General features: G+C 39.1%; 1 protein-coding gene across 10 annotated transcripts in view; it reads right to left on the bottom strand.

Annotated features, from left to right (window-relative positions):
* Positions 1-5,580: 5,580 nt before the first annotated feature.
* ZNF536 (zinc finger protein 536) overlaps positions 5,581-22,752 on the bottom strand; it is a 482,695-nt gene continuing 465,523 nt past the window's right edge. For 8 of the 10 annotated variants that reach the window (XM_039327462.1, XM_039327461.1, XM_039327463.1 and 5 more), the window contains one exon: positions 5,581-8,711. In XM_039327462.1, coding sequence (XP_039183396.1) covers positions 8,476-8,711 — 236 coding nt within the window. In that variant the 3' untranslated portion in view covers positions 5,581-8,475. The remainder of the gene's footprint in view (positions 8,712-22,752) is intronic. The other 2 variants (XM_039327470.1, XM_039327469.1) reach the window with 2 other exon arrangements.

The raw sequence follows: 22,752 nt of genomic DNA, 5'->3' as shown, positions 1-22,752 counted from the left end.
CAGTGACTTCGAGTGAGTGAAGTGGCACCAACTTCATCATGTCCACGTTTGTTTTCCAGCTCCCCATAAAATGCAAAGATCACGGGCCAAGGGTTGAATTTGCATTAAAAATTAGGGGATAAATTTTGTGGGTCACACATTTGGATGCAAACCAATATAAACATCATGTTCCAGATTAATGCAATGTGCTTGATGTAATGTGCTGTTTTTATGCATTTCCAAAGGTTGGAGGTTGTGGTTCTCTGGTCAAAAACACAGAGACACAAAGATTGCAATGGATATTTGAGATGAGCAACCAGCTGAACCATTTGGAGTGCTATGTGTGTGATAACTTATTTTTAACAGGGGACACATTATGCAAAGAATGCTTTCTTAAGGTTACTGCAATGGAATGGACTGGAAATGGAGATTCTTAACTAGAAACAATTTAGAGCAGGGGTCTTCAAACTTGGCCCTTTTATGACTTGTGGACTTCAACTCCCATGCCTGTTGAGGAATTTTGAGAGTTGAAGACCACAAGTCATAAAAGGGCCAAGTTTGAAGACCCCTGATTTAGAACCATATGTGGGAAAATATAGCTTTTCCTAGGAGCTTTCTGCAGGGGCTAAAGTGAATGCTACTGTGAACTTCATCTAGTTTTAAGATGTTTTCTTCAAAACAAGTCTACCAAAAGTAACTTTGTTCTCATGTTTTTATCTTTTAAATTGTGACTGACATGCTTGATTTATTTGAAGTCTCTTTCTTTCTTTCTTTCTTTCTTTCTTTCTTTCTTTCTTTCTTTCTTTCTTTCTCTGTTTACTACAGCAGTGCCTTGTCATTCCTGGTTTTGAGTTACAAGAAGTTGTATGTCTTAAATATCAGTTGCTCTGCCTATTCCTTGTCTCTAGATCTTCATATCTTGTTTTTAGACTTCTTCATTAAGTGCCAAGCCAAGATAATTCATTATTTGAGCAAGAAAGCACATGTCCCTCTGCCCACCTATAATACTCATTGTTCCCTATAAGGCAAAATATCTTATAATAGGTTCTCCTCAACCTTGATTTTTTTTTAAAAAAAAAGTAATATTAAAAAACTACTATTTCAAGAAGTCCCAACAATCTCCCAATGAAAGTTACTTTCCTCTGCTAAGTGGTAGGCCCACCATGTTCCTGATTTGTCCACCTTGTTTTTAAATACTTATCTATGCTTTATAAATTGAATCAATGTCAAAATAAAACGAAAAATGTTCATGATTGTCTGTTTTTTAAAAACAATTGATAGTTACTGCGGAAGTTAGGGCCAGATGAACCATTGAGGGGAGTTTATCCTTTTTTTTAAATAAAAGTTTTTATTGAGTTTTATGAGGTGAGTTTATCCTGACAGGGCTCAAGGTTGACTCAGCCTTCCCTCCTTCCAAGGTCGATAAAATGAGGACCCAGATTTTTTTTGGGGGGGGGGGAAATAGGCTGACTCTGTAAACTGCTTAGAGAAGGCTATAAGACACTGTGAAGCGGTATATAAGTCTAAGTGCTATTGTTATTTATAGGACTTCTATAAAAAAAAAAACATCCTTAGTGGACGGGACTCAGGTGCTGCACCTGGTGCCCGAAAGCAATCCTAGATCTCGCCCTATTTCTTTTTCAAATTCACATTACAGCAGAAAATGATTTCACCAGGTGAGTCTGCATATTCCCTTGCTAAAAATGTGCACTAGTGTATTCCCAGCGGCTTTTCAATAAAGAATTATTTTCAGAGCCCAGACAGCGCTACTATAATGTACTGATTTGGAAAATGGCACTTCATTCATTGAAAATCTGCCTTTCGTGCCAATGGCAATTTGTAGCCTTAGTATAAAAAATGCATGTTGGGAAGCAATATAACACAGCTGCATGCTGTTGTCATAGGCAAATGAAAACAACAGCCTTCTGCAAAGGAAGGGCATGTTATATGTTGAGTGGAGTCTTATAGGAAACATTTGCAAGCTTCACCCACATGAACACCCAAAGGCCCACGTCTCCAACCTCTTTCAGGTCACACTGGCACTATAGTTATCAAATTGATAAGGTTCCTCTGTTCAGCTTTATTACATCTGACATGAGCCTATGACACTTTATAAAAAGAAGTAATCCAGAACAATCTCAAGGTAATTAACACCTAGATAAACAAACATAAATTTCTATATTGCATTTATTTGGACTACCACTCAAATATGCGTGAACCATGCTTTTTTAATTAAAAGATAAATCTACGTGACACTTAGCCTCAAACTTAATTATTCAGCATAGTATAATAAAAAATACCGCCCATTAAATGTGTCTTGCTCTGTATTTCTGTATTAACAGCAAAACAGTTCACTCTGGGATCATTTAAATTTTCTTCCCTCTTCTTTTCCTGCGATTTCCCTATTCACTGAAGCTCTCTTTCTCTTTCCCTCCCCCCCTTTCTTTTTGAATATGACTTTAGCAACACCAACAGGTGAAGAGCTGTAGATTCCTTTGGCTGTTGCAGTTTTCTTAATCTCACTCGGCTTTTTCTCCTTTAAATGTTAGCTCGCCGCTGTAGTTTTACTGTCCCTGCTGCATCTACCAATGTTCTTCCTTCTCAAGCAAGACTTTCATGGTTTCTGCCCCACAAGGACATCCAGAGAAAAGAACCTCACAGTTAAGCATAATTTTGGTGGAACTGTCTTTACAACCCCAAAACAAATTGTTATGCCCTCATACTGGAGGATTATAGTAGAGATGTTAAACAAAAAGGAGAAGTTTGCTTCCTAACAGGATGAGCTGAGTGAGGGATTGTAGGCCTTGTACATGTTTCAGCAAGAAACATTAAGTTGTTTAGGAATTAGATGGAGAATGTCTTGTCAAGATGTTCGCCATCTGCACAGCAAAGATGCCAATGTAGCTGAAATCCCTTCCTTCCTTCCTTCCTTCCTTCCTTCCTTCCTTCCTTCCTTCCTTCCTTCCTTCCTTCCTTCCTTCCTTCCTTCTCCTTCTTTCCCCTTTGTTCCCTCCCTTCCTTCCTTCTCACCATCCCTCCTTCCCTTTCTCCCTCCTTTCCCCTTTCTTCCCTCCCTCCCTCCCTCCCTCCTTTCTTCTCTCCCTCCTCCCTCCCTCCCTTCTTCCTTCCTTCCCTCCCTCCCTTTCCTCTTCCTTCCTTCCTTTTTTATTTTGTTTCTTTCTCAATATTTTGCTGTCTAAAAATATAAATAAATAACTTTCAGAGTCCTTATTTTTGAATGGAAGACCTCATTGATCAAGCACTTGTAAAAGTCAAATTCTCCCCCCCCCCTCCATCCATCCATCCATCCATCCATCCATCCATCCATCTGGAACAGAACACTATCTATCTATCTATCTATCTATCTATCTATCTATCTATCTATCTATCTATCTATCTATCTATCTATCTATCTATCTCTCACACACACATATATCTGGGTCCCCTGTGATCCATATGGAACCTTCCTAGGAAGATTGCACACAGCAGTTCTGAATGATCTGCCCTCATTTCCAGAATAGCACTTGGATCCAAGTGAGGTCTTCTTCTCCAAATAAATCCAGTGCTGTGTGGAGAAATGAAAGGCCCACCTTTTCAGTTTGAGATCTCATCTAAAATCTTATATACTTCCCAACCATATCCTGTGCTTGAATAATTGCTTGATGTGAGAAAGAGGCAAGGTTCTGTGATAGCAATTTCACACATTCAGGTTATCAATGTGATAATAGCAATTATCACATTGAAGATCAAAGCTCGCCAAAGATAATTAGTCAGGAAAGGCACTGAAACACCCTAGACATCATTTAACCTAGCAAAATTGTGGTATGCCACATGCACAATGGAAACCAAAAGTCATCCATGTATGGTCAGATTACTACAGGTAGTCCTTGACTTACAACAGTTCGCTTAATGATCATTAAAACTTACAACCGCACTGAAAAAGGTGACTTTATGACCATTTTTCACACTTATGACCATTGCAGCATCCCCATGGTCATGTGATTTACATTCAGATGCTTGACAAGTGACTCATATTTATCATAAAACATGATACTGGGATTGTTTTCCTTCTGTAGCATCCATGGGGGCGGGGTTCATGCTGGTTTTGGCTCCACCCCTTTTTATATGTTTGCAGTGTGGCATATTCACCCCCCCCGAAGAGCTTGTGACAGTGCTTTTATCCTTCCACTAAAAGCTTCCAGCTTCTGTAGATATCGCCAATTTGCTCATCAACTCTGGCATCCTTTTCAATTCCTTTAGAGCAGACATGTCAAACCTGCGATATCACGTGACATCACACAATGTATCAGGACGGTTTTGCCATTGCCAGCAATAGGGTGGGCACGGCTTCCGGATGACGCGTCCGTCCCATGGGCCGGCAGTTTGACACCCCCGCTTTAGAGTGTGTTTATTTATTTCCTAAAATACTTAACAATGCTATCCTAGGCTGCATGAAATCATTGATTTCAATGAGATTTTCTTCCTCAAAGGTGTTAAGATTGTAGGCTGGTTGGGTAGTACCTAGGTCAGAAACACTTTAGCGTCTTTGTTTATATCTGAGTACAGGTTACAACTTACAACCACAGCATTTGAGTCCAAAATTTCGGTTCTGCTTAGCAAGTCATTTCTTAAGTGAGCTTGGCCCCATTTTATGACTCTCCTTGCCATGATTGTTAAGTGAATAACTGCAGTTACTAACATGGTTATTAAGTGAATCTGGCTTCCCCATTGACTTTGATTGTCCGGAGTTGCAAAAGAGGATCACATGACTTTGGAACAATGTTATCAAGCATCTGAATTTTGATCAGATGACCGTGAGGATGCTGCAACAGTCGTAAGTGTAAAAAAACAGTCGTAAGTCATTTTTTTCAGTGCCGTTGTAAACTTTGAACAGTCACTAAATGGATGGTTGTAAGTCGAGAACTACCTGTACAAAAAAGCAGACTACGTATAGGAAAAATGAGGGGAAAAAATGAGCTGTCTCTAATATTTTACCACTTTCTGTTGCTGTAGGTTGCTTTACAATGGATGGGAGTTTAATTTACCTGCAACAGTATAACCGCCCCCTTATTTTCAAAAGCTAAATGTATCTTTTATATAAAATGGTCAGTGTCTTCCTTTTTTTCTGTAATGCAGCTACAGCATCATAAAAATTGTTACTGGGTGCTAAAATTTCAACAATCTTTTAATTCAGGTATAACGATTTGCCTGTATATAAAGAGACAGATTTAGATATTGTATAGATCTGTTCTGAAAAATAAGGAGTGACTTGACTGTTACCAACTTTTCCCCCCCAAAATGGTCAAAACAGCAGGGGGGAAAAAAACCCTTTGACTTTCTAATAAACATAAAGAAGTTTTTTTTAAAAAAAACCTTCACTTTATTTCCCCCGAGGCAGAAGTTTTATTGCGTAAAACACTGGATAAAACTGTACTGCTTCAAAGACATTTTTATTCTAACAGCAGAAAGAAAATAAAATAAAAACAGCCATTTTCTGGCAAGGAGAAACGACTTTTAATACTTCTATACCAGAATAAAGTTCTGTCAACTGATGTCTTATAATAATAAATAATGACCAAGAATAAACTTTAAATACAAAGGTTTTTTTTCCTAATTGTTACAAGCATAGCAACAAAACCCTCTACTCTATTGACCTCAGAATCTCTCCAAGATATATATATATATATATATCCTTTTGCTTAGGAATGTAGACAGTATTTTGACCAATATCACAGACTACAGAAGTTACAGGGAAAAAACTTGACATGTTTAGATATGAGAAGCATGAAGATATTCGGAAGCTGACAGTATTTCACGGCTCCTGTCACTCGTTTGTATTCCAAGTTACAAATGTTCCAGGGTGGGAAAAAAAATGGGTGGACATCAGAGGCAAAAAAACCATGAGGACAGTAGCACCAGACTAAGTGGATTCAACACACACACCACAAAGAACAGGGAGTTAAGTTTCCAGTGTCACAAACAGAATTATTGCCTGTCGTTATCTGAAAATGCTCAGAAACCATGAAAGGGGCTGCAAAAAAGTGCAAGAAAATGGAATGTGGGATACTTTCTTTTTTTTTTAATTCTCTCTTTTTGTTTTTCTCGCTAAGATACTGAAGGCAGCGTCGAGACACACACACACACACACACACACACACACACACACACAAAAGGAGCAAGCGACCGAAGCAGAGTCACCAAAACACGGTAGTGCAGTTTAAACTCTAAAGCTTGCTACAGTCAGAAAAAATCCTCCATTTACGTGGTGATCCTTTCCTTGGGATCGTAAGAAACAGTTGCATTCAGTCGATCAACTTGATTTAAGTAAGGCAGTGAGAACTAGACTAGGAAAGAGACAAATGAAAATTAAAACCAAAATGAGAGAGAGAAAAAGCTGTTTGCCCTTTACCACCAGAGCTACGCAAGGCGACCTCAGTTTATCTGAAGTTTCAGTAGGATGGGGGTTGGTTATATTTGATTTTATTTTTCTGACAACAATTTGCAAACGATAATCCTTATTAACCTGAGAACTTTCCTTTCTTTCTCTCCCCCCACCTTCATTTTCTCAGTCTCCGGACTGCTATGAATTTCATTTACATTTTTGCTGTTTGTAGGATGTCCTCTTTTTTTTTTTTTTTGTCATCTGCTGTAGGCAGAACTGAAATTTTTAAGGCTCTCGAGTTTTAATCTGTTGTGCTCCTAGCCTTCAATGATATATCATCTTTCTTTCTTTCTTTCTTTCTTTCTTTCTTTCTTTCTTTCTTTCTTTCTTTCTTTCTTTCTTTCTTTCTTTCTTTCCTGAATGATTTTGTTTTGAAGAGAAATTAATACTTATCTTTCATTGGGAACAACACCAATTGCACTGTTCACAAAGGAACTGCCTGAAAAGCTCCACAATTTTGTCATTCCAACCGAAGCCATGAAGAACTATAACTGTCTTGCTTCTTGCTTTTTTTTTTCTTTCCTTTTTTTCTTCCATTTAAGACTTAAATGTTAAAATTATACCCAAAGCTTCTTAGATGAGAAGCAACAGAATTCAATTTGGAGGGGCCAATTAGTAGAAAAAGCTAAAATCTGCAAAAATATATAGAACATACCTTTTTCTCTCCTTAGAAAAACAAGAAATATTTCTAACACTTCTCTTCCACACTTTTTTTTGTTCTGTTTTTTCTTTCCAGCCAAGACAAAATTCATAGTTCAGAATCAAAAGGTTGGAAAATCCTCTACTCCAATAAAAAAAAAAAACCTTTCTCAAAATACCAGGCTGCTTATTGACAAAAAAAAAAAAAAATCTCTCTGAAAACGAATTTGATGTGGGACTTCTTCATTCAAGTTTTCTGTGGAAGAACTAGAAGAACTTCCATCTTCTATGGAAGAAGATCTGTGCTGATCTTTCCTCCAGATAAGGCTAAATAGTTGCCCTAACTAGTATGTTCTTTAATAGGCACCCTCCATCACAACCTATTTTGTTACAAGGGAACAACACAACAAGGGGGGGAAAAAAATTCCCCCTCAATACTTCAGGTTGAGTTAGGAAAAAAAAATATCACACTCCAGCCCCAAAGAAAGTGTACAATAGATCAACAGCTTCTTATTGGTTGCAGATTTTCTTTTCCACTCTAAATTCCACTAATTTATCTGGGTGGTTGTCAGTGGGTGTGTCTGTAGGTCTGCCTGTGTGTGTGTGTGTGTGTATCTTTTGAAAATTAAAACGTAGAAGCACAATCCTTTTCAATATAGGTCAGGACTGACCGTGGCTTATGGACAATCTAGAATTTCTCCTGTAGTGCAGCCAAATTGATTTTCTCTGCAGTGACAGCTCCGGTCAGCCTGGCACCACTTCAGTCAACCCACATGTCTCATTATTATGCTAGGCAAATGACAGCGGTTGGTGTCATATTAAAAAGGTGTTTTCAGCATTGAAAACACAATCCCTCTTACACGCATACACATTCCCACCATCTTCAAGGCAACGGGAAATCGATATCCAATGGTATCCATTTTATTTATCCTGGTAAGAGCACTATTGCTGAAAAAAACAAACAAACTCATTTTCACATTGGAAAGGTCTTTCTTTCTTTCTTTCTTTCTTTCTTTCTTTCTTTCTTTCTTTCTTTCTTTCTTTCTTTCTTTCTTAAAAAAAAATCTTGCAATGTCCTCAACTTTGGGGGTGAGAGGATACACCCCTTTGAGTTAAGAGCCACCAACTTGTTTGGAAGTATTTGTTGCCAGCTATCAGTGGAGCAGCCATTTTCAAGGAATGGATCTCCCCCATCCCATTTTTTTCCCATACATACATACTTACACACACACACTGTAGGTGTGTATGTGTGTATGTTTGTGTGTGTGTGTTTGTATATGCTTCTGAGCATTTGCACAAATGGAAGGAAGAACTATCCCCAGAAAGCCATTTTAAGCACGCACTCTGAGATCCAAATGCGTATCATAAAATTGTAACATAATATTGCGATACGTAGTTTGAGTTGTTCGGTTGCATTATTTGTGAGACTTGCTGCCTTCCTCGGTTAACTCCACTGAGTTTCCGGATTTGACAATGGAAGTTTCTTCTAAAGTCCCAGAAGTCTCGGAGTCAACTCTGGAGCGCTTGAACCTGCGATCCGGATACTGGCTGTTGTCGAAAGGCATGCGATGGACACAGAGAACGTGAGTCTTCAAATTTCCCTTCTGAGAGGCACTGTAGGGGCAGTATCTGCACTGGAAAGGCCTGTGACCTATGCAATAGACAAAGATCAGATTAGTTTATGCTCACATCTTTTTACTTTTCTCTTAGTTTTTCATGCAGCTATGTTTGAGTTGATCATTGCTTGTTGACCACTGTCTACCTGTCCCCTCTTCACCCAGGTCTTCAGTTTCACATGCAGCTTTAATTGTTGTTGTGTCTGATTCTTCTGGAAGATGTATCTACTGATGGCTACCATTCTACGTGGACAATGGGGTATAGAGACCATAATGCTTTGTTGTTATTTAGTAGCTAAGTCATGTCCAACTCTTCACAACCCCGTGGACCACAGCACACCAGGCCATCCTATCCTCCACTGTCTTTCAGAGTTTGCCCAATTTCATGCTCATTGCACCAATGACACTATCTCACCATCTCATCCTCTACCATCCCCTTCTCCTTTGGGGTTTGGGTTCTCTGTGATAGGCAAAAGTATACATCCATATCATGGTTTAGGGACATTCTCACTTTCAGCTTTTGTAGCCATGTCTGATCCTTGCCCCTCCCTTCCTTGACACCTACTAATCAGGAAGGAAACGGGAAGATGTATCTACTGATTCTAGGTGGAAAATGGACCAGGACATCAGGGCTCCCTGTCTTCCATGGTCTCCCAGAGTTTGCCCAAATTCATGTTCATTGTGTTAATTGACACTTTCTCACCATTCCATCCTCCGCCATCCCCTTCTCCTTTTGCATTCAATCTTTCCCAACATCGGGGTCTTTTCCAATGAATCTTATCCACATGCAGCAATTAGTTTATTCTTACAAGAACCTTCAAGATGATTCTAACTGAGAAGTAATCCCAATATAGAGAGCAATAAAGCCAACCAATAACTACAATGCAACGTTCAAAAATGCAAACTGTAGGAAAATGAAGATCATAATACCATGGACACTTCCACACTAATTTTACAATGGGTTTGACTTGTGCTGAGCTTATCTGAAAGTGTTGTGAAGAAACACACAATTCCCTGGCGGGGGGTGGGGGGAAAGCTATGCCAGATGTACTACTAATAACATACTTAATCTTTGAGAACTATTGTAGAATTTCTCCTCTTCCTGAAAATCATTCCATAAAATGGTTTTGCCACCTCTAATTTCTTTGTCCCTGGATAGATAAAAATTGTCTATGTAGGAAGAAAGAGAGCAAAGCTCTAATGCACAGTGCAGTCCTTTTGTAAGTTTGCTTCTCGCGTAGACCACATTTTGTTTGAGATTATTCTGGGCCAGCCTAAAAATTCATGTATCTGGCTTGAGAGGTTATGTTTCAGCAATCACATTTCAATTTCAACTGTGCTGGGAAGCTGGTTGATGTGTTTTACCGGAACATTATAAGCTTTGTCTCTCAAATTAACTTAAACCGGGGCCATCTGAGGTCAAATGCACTTAGCTTACTTTAATTTGCTAAAATGAATGAATAAATAAATATGCCTGACCATCTACATAAAACGCCAAGGCTATTGGACAACTCGATCTATTTCCCACACATGAGGAAGAGTTATCTGCCTTTGTTCCTGCTTGGGCTCTCTGCACAGATGCACAGAAGCCTGTCCCTTTCAACTCTGTTACAGACAAGAAGAGTGAACCTCCTCACTTCTATGTTTATTTGATTCATATTCCATCTTTTCATTCAGGAGCCCAAGGTGATATGCACCACGATGTAAAAAAGATGCTGAGACTCTAGAAAGAGTACAGAGAAGAGCAACAAAGATGATTAGGGAACTGGAGGCTAAAACATATAAGGAACGGCTGCTTTGAATTGGGTATGTCTAGTTTAACGAAGAGAAGGATGAGGGGGGGGCATGATAGCAGTGTTCCAGTATCTCAGGGGCTGCCACAGAGAAGAGGGAATTAAGCTATTCTCCAAAGCACCTGAAGGCAGGACAAGAAGCAACGAATGGAAACTCATCAAGGAGAGAAGCAACTGAGAACTAAGGAGAAACTTCCTGACAGTGAGAACAATTAACCAGTGAAACAACCTGCCTCCAGAAGCGGTGAATGCTCCAACACTGGAAGTTTTTAAGAAGAGACTGGATAGCCATTTGTCTGAAATGGTATAGGGTTTCCTGCCTGAGTAGGGGGTTGGACTAGATGACCTCCAAGGTCCCTTCCAACTTTATCATCATCATCATCATCATCACCATTATTATTATTATTATTATTATTATTATTATTATTATTATTATAAGTTTAGCAAGCTGCAGATTAACATAACAAAATAAGAGAGGGAAGGGACCTTGAAGATCTTCTAGTCCAGCCCCCTGCTCCAGCAGGAGACCTTATAACATTTCAGACAAGTGACTCTCCAGTCTCTTCTTAAAAGCCTCCAGTGATGGAGCACCCACAACTTCTGAAGACAAGCCATTATAAAGTTATAAAGGTTATAAAGGTTCTTCCTATATGAAATTGTGCATGCATGGAATTTTCTTGAAAAAGGAAGAATTAGTGCCTTCCTTTTATGGACTGCAGGTTCCTCCCTATAACAGACAGAGAACAACTCCATGTTAAACTACGGCTTGCTAAGCTTATGCGACCATACAGCATGTTTTATTCTTTCCAAGGTGGTATCTCTTAGCTTAAGATAAGATGTTGTGTATTTCTGGTTCATGTCCATTTCACCTGCTTTTATTCGTATATTAATTCATTTTGCATATCAAATTGCAGTTTTCTCATCATTAAAACTGCGTATGGTTATAAAGGTTATACCGCGATCAACTGAAATGCCAAAATACTTTTTTGTAAAAAGCATTATGTGATTGTTTTTAATGGAACATCCATTTTAAACCTTAAACTACATGACTTAAAATACATATGATCCTAAAAATCCTACACTAAAATTACTTTTCACTTAAACTATGAGTTTCATTTAGGCATCATTCTTGAGCCAAGAAGTACCGTAAATGCTGGCGTATAAGACGACTTCCGCGAGCACTGAAATCGGCGCCAAAGACGGGTGTCGTCTTATACGCCGAGTCGTCTTATAAGCCGGAAATACTGGTAGTTTCCAGCGTATAAGATGACGTTCTAGAAATGCGGCCCAGCTATAAAGACGGGGGTCGTCTTATACGCCGGGTCGCCTAATACAGCGGCATATATGTTATATTGTAATATTTAGTAAAGAAAGTAAAGTTTCTTTTCAGGATCAAAACTGGAAAACTCATTAATATGCCCATCTCAGCTAGTAACATTATAGAAGTCTATTTCTTAGTTTTTGAGGTGGAGATTCACATTTCCTAAATGACAACATTTTCCAGCCAATGAAAAATGACTGTGATCCAATCATCCATTCACTTTGGAAGTGTAAATTAGGATACGCCCCATTCAGTGGAATGGATTGAGATTAACACTTAAACCCCTCCTAATCTGCTTCATTCAAATGAATATTATAAGTAAGATAAGATAGCTAAGATAACCTTTGCCATTTTTTCTGTGTATGCAAATGGCACACATTAAAATGAAATTTTGATGACCAAGTAAGAAAAAATATATAAATTATTTTCTCATTTGAACATCAAAGGTGCCTGAGAAAACTCAACTCAACCCAACCAACAAACTAGAGATAGCTAAAGCTCAGGAATCTTCATCAAAAACGGCTAATGGATAAACTGCTCTGTGGAACCTAAGGCTGAAGTTGCTTATTACCTGGTAGACCAATAGAATCTATAGGTCTACCAGGTAATCTATACATCTATAATGTGCTGAGGGATTTTCTGGAATCCCTGAAACACCTGACACCTATTGGCTGAACTGAAGTGATGCCAAGAGATGCTTGTGAGCATTCTATCTTTCTGAAGAAAGTTGTCAACAATAAAGCGTTTACCATAGTTAGAGTGTCAAAAAGAAAGAAATTCGGCTGAAAAAGTCCCACACAGGCAGACATTCGAGAGCCATGGAGTCCAGAGTCGATACAAAGCCTAATAGTCAGAGTTCCCTAAAAGTAGGGAGTCAAAAGCTGGGAAGCAGGAATAGAACTGGAAAAAGATCCTTCCTTTCTCTTTGATCTTGGAGTTCTCTCCCATCCTTCAAAGCTGTGACTGAACTTTAGTTTTTGTAACTCTGGGGGGGAGGGGGGCTGATCCAAATGACCTCATCCGATTTTGTGGTTATTTTGGAGATGTTTTCAGTCTTAGCATAAGGCTACAAATTAAAATAAACTTCTATATCTACCCTCATCCATAATGCATGACTTAGCAGCCTAATAAATAAGGTGCAAAATAAACTATGGATTAAACATTGTTTTACTTAACCCTCTTTTGGTGGCCTGCTCTAGAAAACAATCTTTGCTCTATTTTTCAGTATTCATTTCCAGCCTTCTAGATCTACCTAATTGATGCCACTGACTACCATCCTTTGAGCAGGCTTAATCAAGAGCAAACATCATTCTAGATTAGCTGTAATTCATTAAGCACTTACCCAGACATTTGGGTGGTGGCGATGGGGTCAGATAACTAACTTTATCATAACCCCAAATGCTTTCCTTTGCATCTCTACTTGGAATTAAGCCCCATATCTCCCCAAGAAACATCCTTAAGACTTCAGCATTGGCCTTTCCCATCCTCCCCTCCCACGTTACAAAGACATGCGAAGACAACTGTCTGCAAAAATGTATGGCAGTTGCTGCTGATTAATTCAACTGTCTTAAATGAGCAGGAAAAGCATTAACTCTCCACTCTGGGTTTTGTTTTTTTTTTCCTATCCCCAACTTTTGGGGGCCATCAGATTTCACATTGTGAAAAGTTAAGTACACAATAAGTTAATTTGTATTGTCACTGTGCTCTGCCACTGTGGTAAAGAGCATATCAATTTTTAATCCAGTATGAATAATATATAGTTATGTATACACAGTGAGGGTCAAAAAGTATAAGAGGGATAGAAGTGTGCTGCACAAGAAAAGGGGGGGAAATATTCCTGGAGATCTGTCTTACAGAAGATAACAACATCTACAATTGGCTGGTAACTAGGGGCCAAAGCAGAGTGCCCATTTCTCCTGGGTAACACCATCCATTAATTACTGCTCAAAACTGGTTGCAGGGCTGCAAGATCTTAAAATAACCAGGCATAGATAAGGAGGCATGTAATTTATACCATTTTTATCAGATGGAAGTTGTAGAGGATTTGGAGCTGTGGGCTTCTATTTTTCAAGACGTAGATCACACACAGAGTAGCTGGGATGTATGTTCCCACCATTTGGAAGATACTGTAATGGAAATCAACAGTGGGTTACGCTAGTATAGAAAGGCCAAGCACTGGGGGGGGGGGACTCATTTAGAATGGCCATACGCAAACACGAGAGGGGTGTGCAAGTAATTCTCAACTTACAACCACATCACTTAGGGACAGAAGTTTCTTTCACAATTGTGGTCGTAAGTTGAGGGCTACTTGTGCATCCCTCTCATGTTTGCATACAGCCATTCTAAATGAGTTCCCCGTGGTTGGACTTTCTGTAAGTAGCGTAACGCACTGCTGATTTTCCCTTACTTCGCAATGATTATAGGTGGGAACATACATCCCAGCTACTCTATATAATCACATTACTAGAATAGAATAGAGCTGGAAGGGACCTTGGAGGTCTTCTAGTCCAGCCCCCTGCTCAAGCAGGAGAACCTATATCATCTCAGACAGGTGACTGTCTAGCCTCTTCTTAAAAATCTCCGACGATGGAGTGTCCACGATTTCTGGAGGCAAGCTGTTCCACTGGTTGATTGTCCTCACTGTCAGGAAGTTTCTCCTTAGTTCCAGGTCGTTTCTCTCTTTGATCAGTTTCCAACCATTGTTTCTCGTCCTTCCCTCTGGTGCTTTGGAGAACAACCTGCCCCCCCTCTACCTTGTGGCAGACCTTCAGATGCTGAAACACTGCTATCATGTCTCCCCTATTTCTTCTTTTCTTTAGACTAGCCAAACCCAAGTCCCGCAGCCGTTCTTCATATGTTTTTGTCTCGGTAATCAGTGATCCATATTTAAATATCTATCTACATACGCTCACTTTTTAAATGTAATTTAATACTTTTGTTTGAGTCAAGAATTGCATCACATTTAAGAAGATCTTGGTGTGAAGATGAAGTCCCAATTGCTGTATGCTTGTAAGAAACTCATCTTCTTTTTAGCAGAGACAGAAATTTGCAGTTTAGAACTACAGATTTAAATATGATTATAGGAAAAAATGCAAAAAAATGACATATTAGACAAAATAATATGTCCAATACTCCTTATATTAAAACAGGCATGAAAAAAGAGCATGCATCTTTGTGCTGATGCTAAACAGAAATAAGGCAAACATAGGTCTCAAATTTACATACCAAAGACATCTAAGGTGATAATCTGATGCTTTCTTAAGAGCAGCGTTATTGAACTCACTCATAATGCATATAGAATGTTTTTTAAGAGTTCTTCCTATCTACTCTTGAATACAAGACCATTCCTTTTGATTCTGCACAACCAAATAATTAGGGAGTTCATATTTGTCTAAATATGGCTAGAACTCTGTGGGACAAAGCAAAATCCTTGCCCTACAATGACATTGAACCATGTTCAGTAAACATGTTAAGCTTTCAGGTCAATATATAAAGATCTGAAATGAAGAACAGGCATTTGAGCAAAAATTCTAGAATGTGTCTTCTGAGGTCAAGCTTCATTTTTCAACGCTCTTTCAGAGTAGAATATATTTGTTAGAAAGGTGATTTTTAGAACAAGGAAAACTCAACAGAATAGAATCAGAATAACATTTTTTCCCTCATTCTCTTCTCTTGCACATAGATAGAATAGCAGATTTAAGGAACATCTAAATCTGGTAAGGTAATCAACATTAAAGGATGCTTAAAAGGAAGAAGTAAATTTGTACATCATTTACAGAATGGCCCTGCTTCTGTGACTTTTTGATCTTAGAAGTTAGAAATTGTTGATCTTTTGGTATTCCTCCCCTAGGTACAGTTGTCATTTTAACCCATTTAAGTTAACACACACAGACACCCCCCCCCCCAAAAAAATCTCTGCCTTTAAAATTATAGGAATGAAGATTTAAAGATGGATGGATGATCTATTTATGTGTCTGTCTGTCTATCTATCTATCTATCTATCTATCTATCTATCTATCTATCTAATCTATCTTCATGCATTCATCCATTCATCCATCCATCAATCATCTCATAGATAGACAGACAGGCAAAGAGATAGACCATTTTTATAAAGAGTCAGAAAGATATTTTTACAACTTTTACCATAGTCACATAAATGATTTGATGATTTGATGACTTCTAGTTAAGTGGCAGGGAAGATCTCATGAATGTTTACAGTAAAAGTTGCCAAAATTACGTTGCTATCAGTAATTGACCACCCATGGTTAACTCCGAACTAAGGTATAATTGCATCTGTCTATTTTAGATAGCTAGACAACTAATAAAAATTCATTCTGATTCAACATGATCAATTATTTATATCAACGGATCTCTCTTTTGATGAAAGAACTCATTGGATTCTTCAGAATCATCAGAATTGAGGACATACAGCTCTGAATTGCATCCAAATTTTCACGAGAATCAACAGATTACCTCCTGTAATTCTATTCCCTTTAATATCTACTAATTTATTGGTATCAATAAGCGGCCATTATTTTAAAGCATGACAAATACCCACATATGAAAGACGGTAATCAACATGAAAGGATGTTTATCTTCATGGTCAAGGTAAATTAATTCTGACTTTTTTAATGAATACCTGGTCTGGATCCAAATTCCACATCCCATTGCACCAGGGGAAAAAAAACGTAATCTTTGTCATATTAAAAGGCACATATGTAGGGTTTGTTCTGAAGTGTAAAAAAGACCATTAGAACAGTCATATGGCTGAGATGAGGAATTAATTCCAGATTGTTACGGGTGTACTAATAGCAGCAAAATCATGGCTCTCTCTCAAAACAGCAAAGAACGGTAATTTCAAAGAAAAATGCCAATGGTCTTTACTCAAAAAGCCTTCTGCTCATCCCGCTATGCTATGTTTTATTGTTTTGAGTATTTGTGTGGATGTTGTTTACACGCAGATGCAAATAGAAAATGTATCAAAATAACACTTGCACACATTCATGGATGCTAAAATTCAGAGAAAGACCCAAGAAATAATGATGGTCCAACCATGAACATTAAAAACGATCAAAGGAGCAATAAATCAAAGCCCAGAGAGCATCTATTTCTTTTCAATACAATGTAAACCAGCAAATAAAATGAAGTAGAAATGTGCAGACAAATGCAAAAAATTACCCTCTAGGTTTCTTCAGGATTATTTTGGCAGTGCTCAAAATGATTTGGAAATTTCACTCCAGAAGGAAAACTGTCACAATTTGACCAAAAAATGTAAAGAATAAAGGATATGCAGATGGTTTCCTAGAGTAACATAAAAAGAATCAAGGATGTTGTGGCATTATTATGGGTTTTGTATTTATTTGTTATTACAGAAGAGAGCAAATCAGTTTGATTGGGATCATCTGCTTCCAGCACATGGAGCCATGGGTTTCAATACATGCTAACTCTGCTATTCATGCTAATTCTGTATAGTATAATTTTATAATGCTAACTCTGCATACAATTCTGGTCACCACGATATAAAAAAGATGTTGGGACTCTAAAAAACTGCAGAAAAGAGCAACAAGAATGATGAAGAAGCTGGAGGCTGAAACATATGAAGAACAGTTGCAGGAATTGGATATGTTTAGTTTAATGAAGAGAAGGACTAGAGATGACGTGATAGCACTATTTCAATATTTATTTATTTATTTATGAGACGTATATACCGCTTTAAGTGCAAGCACTCTCTAAGCAGTGTACACCAGTAAGCAATGTATATATATATTTACATTGCCCCCAACAATCTGGATCCTCATTTTACCTACCCCGGAAGGATGGAAGGCTGAGTCAACCTTGAGCCGGTGAGATTTGAACCGCTGACCTGCTGAACATAGTCAGCTAAAGTGGCTTGCAGTACAGCACTCTAACTGCTGCGCCACCTCGGCTCATATTGCTTTTGAGGGGCTCCTACAAAGATGAAGGGGTAAAACCTATTTTCCAAAGCACCAGAAGGCACAACAAGAAACAATGGATGGAAACTGACCAAGGAGTGAAGCAACCTAGAACTAAGGAGAAATTTCCCAACAGTGAGAGCAATCAACCAATGGAACAGCTGGCCATAAGTCAAGGACTACCTGCATTGCAGACAAAGAACCTGCTCCTTTGTAAGACCTCTTCCCACAGCTTAGGTTTGATGTTAAGATCCAGCTCTGAATCTTGACTGAGAAAGACATCTGCTATTCACAGTGGATTAGAAGCAGCTGAATGGTGCTTTCCAGATGTTTGAAGTTCACATAAATCTATGTGGCCCAAGGCAAAGACCTGTGGGACATATCATCACAAATAGCTAGGAGGCACCAGATTACCTATTTCTAAAAAAAAAAAGAAGAAGAAGAAGACAGCATCAAGCTTGGCTAAGTAGTGATTTGGCGCAAGGTAAGGCAACTTCAGAAACTCAAATGGAAGTTCCTATATGAGACAGCTCAACTGAACAAAATGTCTATGCGATCAACTAGTTTTCCTCATGCTTTCTAGAGGTGAGGATTTCAACACAGAGGATTTCCCAAGTAGCATGGATGCAACTGAGAATTCTGGCACTGAAGCCGCACATCTAATTGACAACACAATTGAGGAAGGGACAATAAATTATATTAGAAAGAACACTATCAAAGCTGACACCACCCAGAACATAGAAAAAAAACTCAAAGAAATAATGCAAGATCAGAAGATGTAGAAGAGACCTGCCCATGGAATCGCTAAGAGTTGAACATAACTGAATGGATATTACCATCATCATCATCACCACCATCCATTAGAGCATTTATTCCTGAAGAAATATTAGAAGGGAACCACCAACAGATGAGTACTCCCATAAGATTTCCTAAGTGTGAGAACAAAATCAATACTCTGACTGTATGGGATAGAAGGGATATGTCAGCCCTTACACGTTCATTCATACTGCAAATGCTCCTAGATATCTTCAAGACAGACTTGTAACTGCCCAGTCCATCTGAAGGAATAATTAAAGAAATAAAAATGCAATAGAGAAATTCACAGGGTGAGATCAGTACATAGAAAAGGAGCTAAACACGACACTTTGGACCACTTTTTCACCTTGTATGTATTGACAACCATTTCCTCAGCATCCCATCATTTGTGAGGGAAACATCAGTACTTCTACCTGTGATTCTGTGTCCCGAAGCCAGGGATGAAGTTCAAAAGCATAATGGTAAATAAGATCTTTGGGAACTGCTCCCATTTTCCAAATTTGGCACCACATTACAACAAGCGATAACATGGCCGGTGACTACTGCTGTGCATTTAGATTTCCCTTCCCTCTCTTCAATAAACTTCTGGCATATTTTTATTCTGCACAGCAAATATTCTCAAATACTGTATACATTACCCAGTAGTCCAGAATGGCCCTAAAGCAGGAACATAATAATATGGATGGTGGAAAATGCTGAATAAATGCATTTGTCCAATATACAATAATGGCTTTGATGAAGCTATTCTGCTTTATGAGTCTCACAATATACATTTCAGTGGGGGAGGAGGGACAAACCCTCTCCCCTATTGGTAGACCCACCGAAATGGCTCCAACTGACTGGGTTCTCCTAATGAAAGTTTTCAGGAGCCTTTAGGATGAAAACGTGTCCCAGGGATAACCAAGGAGGTGTTTAAAAAAATCCTGCTCACTAAATAACAATATTGTATAAAATTCCATTGGCCGAACTAGAGCAAAAAAGAGCAACCTTTGCACTTAAGAGGAAAGGTTACCCAGAAGTGTCTCCTGGGTGGTTGAAATGCTGCTTACAACAGAGGTAAAAGGGTGGGAAGAACAAATAAGTGGCTTTGTTTTGATTTTTAACATGTAACGAAATGTAGTGGAGATGTTGAGAACTATCTTGTGATCAGCAGAGGAAGAGAGAGAGAGAAAGAAAGAAAGAGAGAGAGAGAAAGAACATGCAGCATTTGAACTATTTAAAAAAATAAAACCTTCATAATGCTTCACTGCTTCTTCCCATCTCAGGAACCTAACTGGAAAGGCCTTCATGTAGACACAGCATAGCAAACAGAAAGATCCATTTCAGAATTAAATATGTCTAGTCTAACAAAGGGAAGGACCAGGGGTCGCATGATAGCAGTCTTCCAATAATTGAGTGCTGCCACACATAAGAGGGGGTTGTCCTATTCTCCAAAGCACCTGAGGGCAGGACAAGAAGCAATGCACCTGCCCCATAACACCCTGGATTTAACAACTTTTGATAAGAAAGACAAAAAAGTCTGGTTAGTGGATGTGGCAGTGCCTGGAGGCAGCAGAACAAAAGAGAAAGAACTGGAGAAGATAACAAAATACAAAGACCTACAAATAGAAATAGAAAGATTGTAACAAAGGTAAGCAAGGGCATAGTACCAATGGTAATAGGTGCCTTGGGTGCAATTCCAAAACAACTGGAGCACTACATGAACACCATTGGCATTGACAAATTCTCCATCAGTCAATTGCAAAAGGCAGCTCTACTGGGAACAGCTTCCATCCTGCGACGATATCTGTAATACCATCAAACATCCACATCTGCCTATCCCAGGTCCTTGGTAAGGACTCGATAGGTAGACAAAAATGCCAAACCCAGTCTGGCTGACTGTGCGATGAATGATGATGATGTAAACATTCAGTCCTTATTGGCTCCAGAAGAAGTCAATGAACTTGGCCTGATACCCTGGAAAGCATCCTCCATGAAAACACCATGACCAACATCTTTGAACCTTCTCGTCCTTATTCCATGTAAAGCCAGAGATACCACCAGAAGCCTAGTGGGCTACTTCTGCCCCTTCCCCATCTCCTGCCAGCAGTTTCAACATCCGGGAAGCTCTCTTATAAGAGAGAAAAAGAGAGACAGAGAGAAACGTGAGATTTTTAGTCGTTTAGGCTAAAACCATAACATACAAAAAGGAGAATGTGAAAGGGATATTTCCTCCTCCTCCTCCTCCTCCTCCTCCTCCTCCTCCCTGCACCCCCCTCCAAAAATCAAAAAAAAAAAAAAACTTCCCACAACAAGCTGGGTAAAGCCACATGACTTGCCTCGTACTATCTCCCTGGTGTTTTCAGTACTATTTTGGCAGAGTGTCAGAATTACTGTTATATAAATTCCATCTGATGCCAGGACTACCATCTGTGAGTAAAACTGTTTCACCCACGTCCACCGGCAAAGCCATTCTCTTAGAAACGAGGGAGGAAGTGAGAGCTCGGGAGAGGAGGAAAAAAGCAAGAGAAGTGGGATTTTTGACATTATTATCGGTGTTGCTAATATTATTAATTTGCCAAACGTGTTTGATTTGCTCTTAAATGATGCCCTCTCTCTCTCTCTCTCTCTCTCTCTCTCTCTCTCTCTCTCTCTCTCACACACACACACACACACACACACACACACAGACAGGAGAAAAATTCTCCCCTCCCCCATCTTGCTTAGGATCCTGCTCAATTTCTTGATATCAGCACCTGATAGGCTGGGGAGTCTCTAATGACTTTCAGATGTTTAGAAGCAGAAATGCCAGCTATGGGATAAAAAAAAAAAAAGCAAGGATCATAAAAAGAAATGGGGAGGGAGGGAAAAGAGAAAATTTGTCCAAAAGCGGGGGAAAAGAGCCAGAGAATATATATACTCTCCATCAAGGCAATTTCCCTCTGAAGGTGGCCTCGCTTCCAAATAGATATCAATGCCAAATTAAAAAACAACAACAACAAATAAATAAAAAAAGAACCAAGGCTGAAGTGGCTGTGGTCATCAGTGGTGTAATATGTTTCCCGAGTAAAGCAACATAAAAGTATGACAAGAAATCTCTTTCAAACTGTGTTTGTCTAGGTGTGTACGTGTACGGGTGTGTGCTTGTGTCTCTCCCTGGCTATATGTACGTTCTGGTATCAGAAGATTACTCAGGAACCTTAAATCAATAGTCACCTTGTCCAGGACAAAAATGTGTGAGGCTGCCTAACTGTATATATTTGTCCCAATTTTGCTATTTCTGATAACCTCCGTGTTTTTTCCCCCCCCCAGAAAACACATCTGCTTCTTAACTGCTGATTTGTTCATCTACTTCCCCACCACCTCTTTCTTTAAAAGCTATGGCTATGTTTTCTGAATCGCTGTCTCTGTGCTTGATTGCCTGTTTTAGATTAGAGATTTTTAGCAAAGAATTCAGGATGCACTTCAGCCATACATATGAGAAACCGCAGAAGGAATAAGCAGTAAAGCACAAGACACCATCTGTCCTCAAAGATAGCCTGCATATTCTGAAGCCTTACATATGATTGAGTGTGCAGCTTCCCCAAATTATAGGATCTTTAAATAGAGCAATAGACTGGTGAATGGGAATCACTTTTGTTGATTCTTCCTTTTAGTTGCACCCTCGCCAAGCAGTTGTCCAATTGGTTACTAACAGTGGACACATGTCCCACTGACAGTTGGAGGACACATTAACCAGGCCTCCATAGCATTCCATGGCTTTTGAACAGTAGGGTTTATATAGGTTCCTCATCCATAAACTGTTCCAAAGTTCCTGTTAATCAAAAGATATTGTTAATGGATGGAAACTAATCAGGGAGAGAAGCAACCTAAGCAGCTAAGGAGAAACTTCCTGATGGTTAGAACAATTAACCAGTGGAACACCCTTCCTCCAGAAGCAGTGAATGCTCCAACCCTGGAAGTTTTTAATAAGAGATTGTCCAAAATGGTATAGGGTTTCCTGCCTGAGCAGGGGGTTGGACTAGATGACATAGTAAATGTCTATGGAGATTCTCAGTCATCCAGGTCACAGTTATCCCAAAGATGCATTTTCACAAGGCAACTGGACTTTCTTATTTTTCTTGGAAGACATTTTGCTTCTCATCCAAGAAGCTTCTTCAGCTCTGACTGAAGAAGCTTTTTGGATGGTGGAAGCCCCACCATCCAGTCAGAGCTGAAGAAGCTTCTTGGATGA

The sequence above is a fragment of the Crotalus tigris genome, unplaced genomic scaffold, assembly GCF_016545835.1.
Source record: "Crotalus tigris isolate CLP2741 ecotype Arizona unplaced genomic scaffold, ASM1654583v1 scf7180000024362.2655971311:6658466, whole genome shotgun sequence".
NCBI lineage: Eukaryota > Metazoa > Chordata > Lepidosauria > Squamata > Viperidae > Crotalus > Crotalus tigris.
This window is presented reverse-complemented; position numbering and strand designations above follow the sequence as displayed.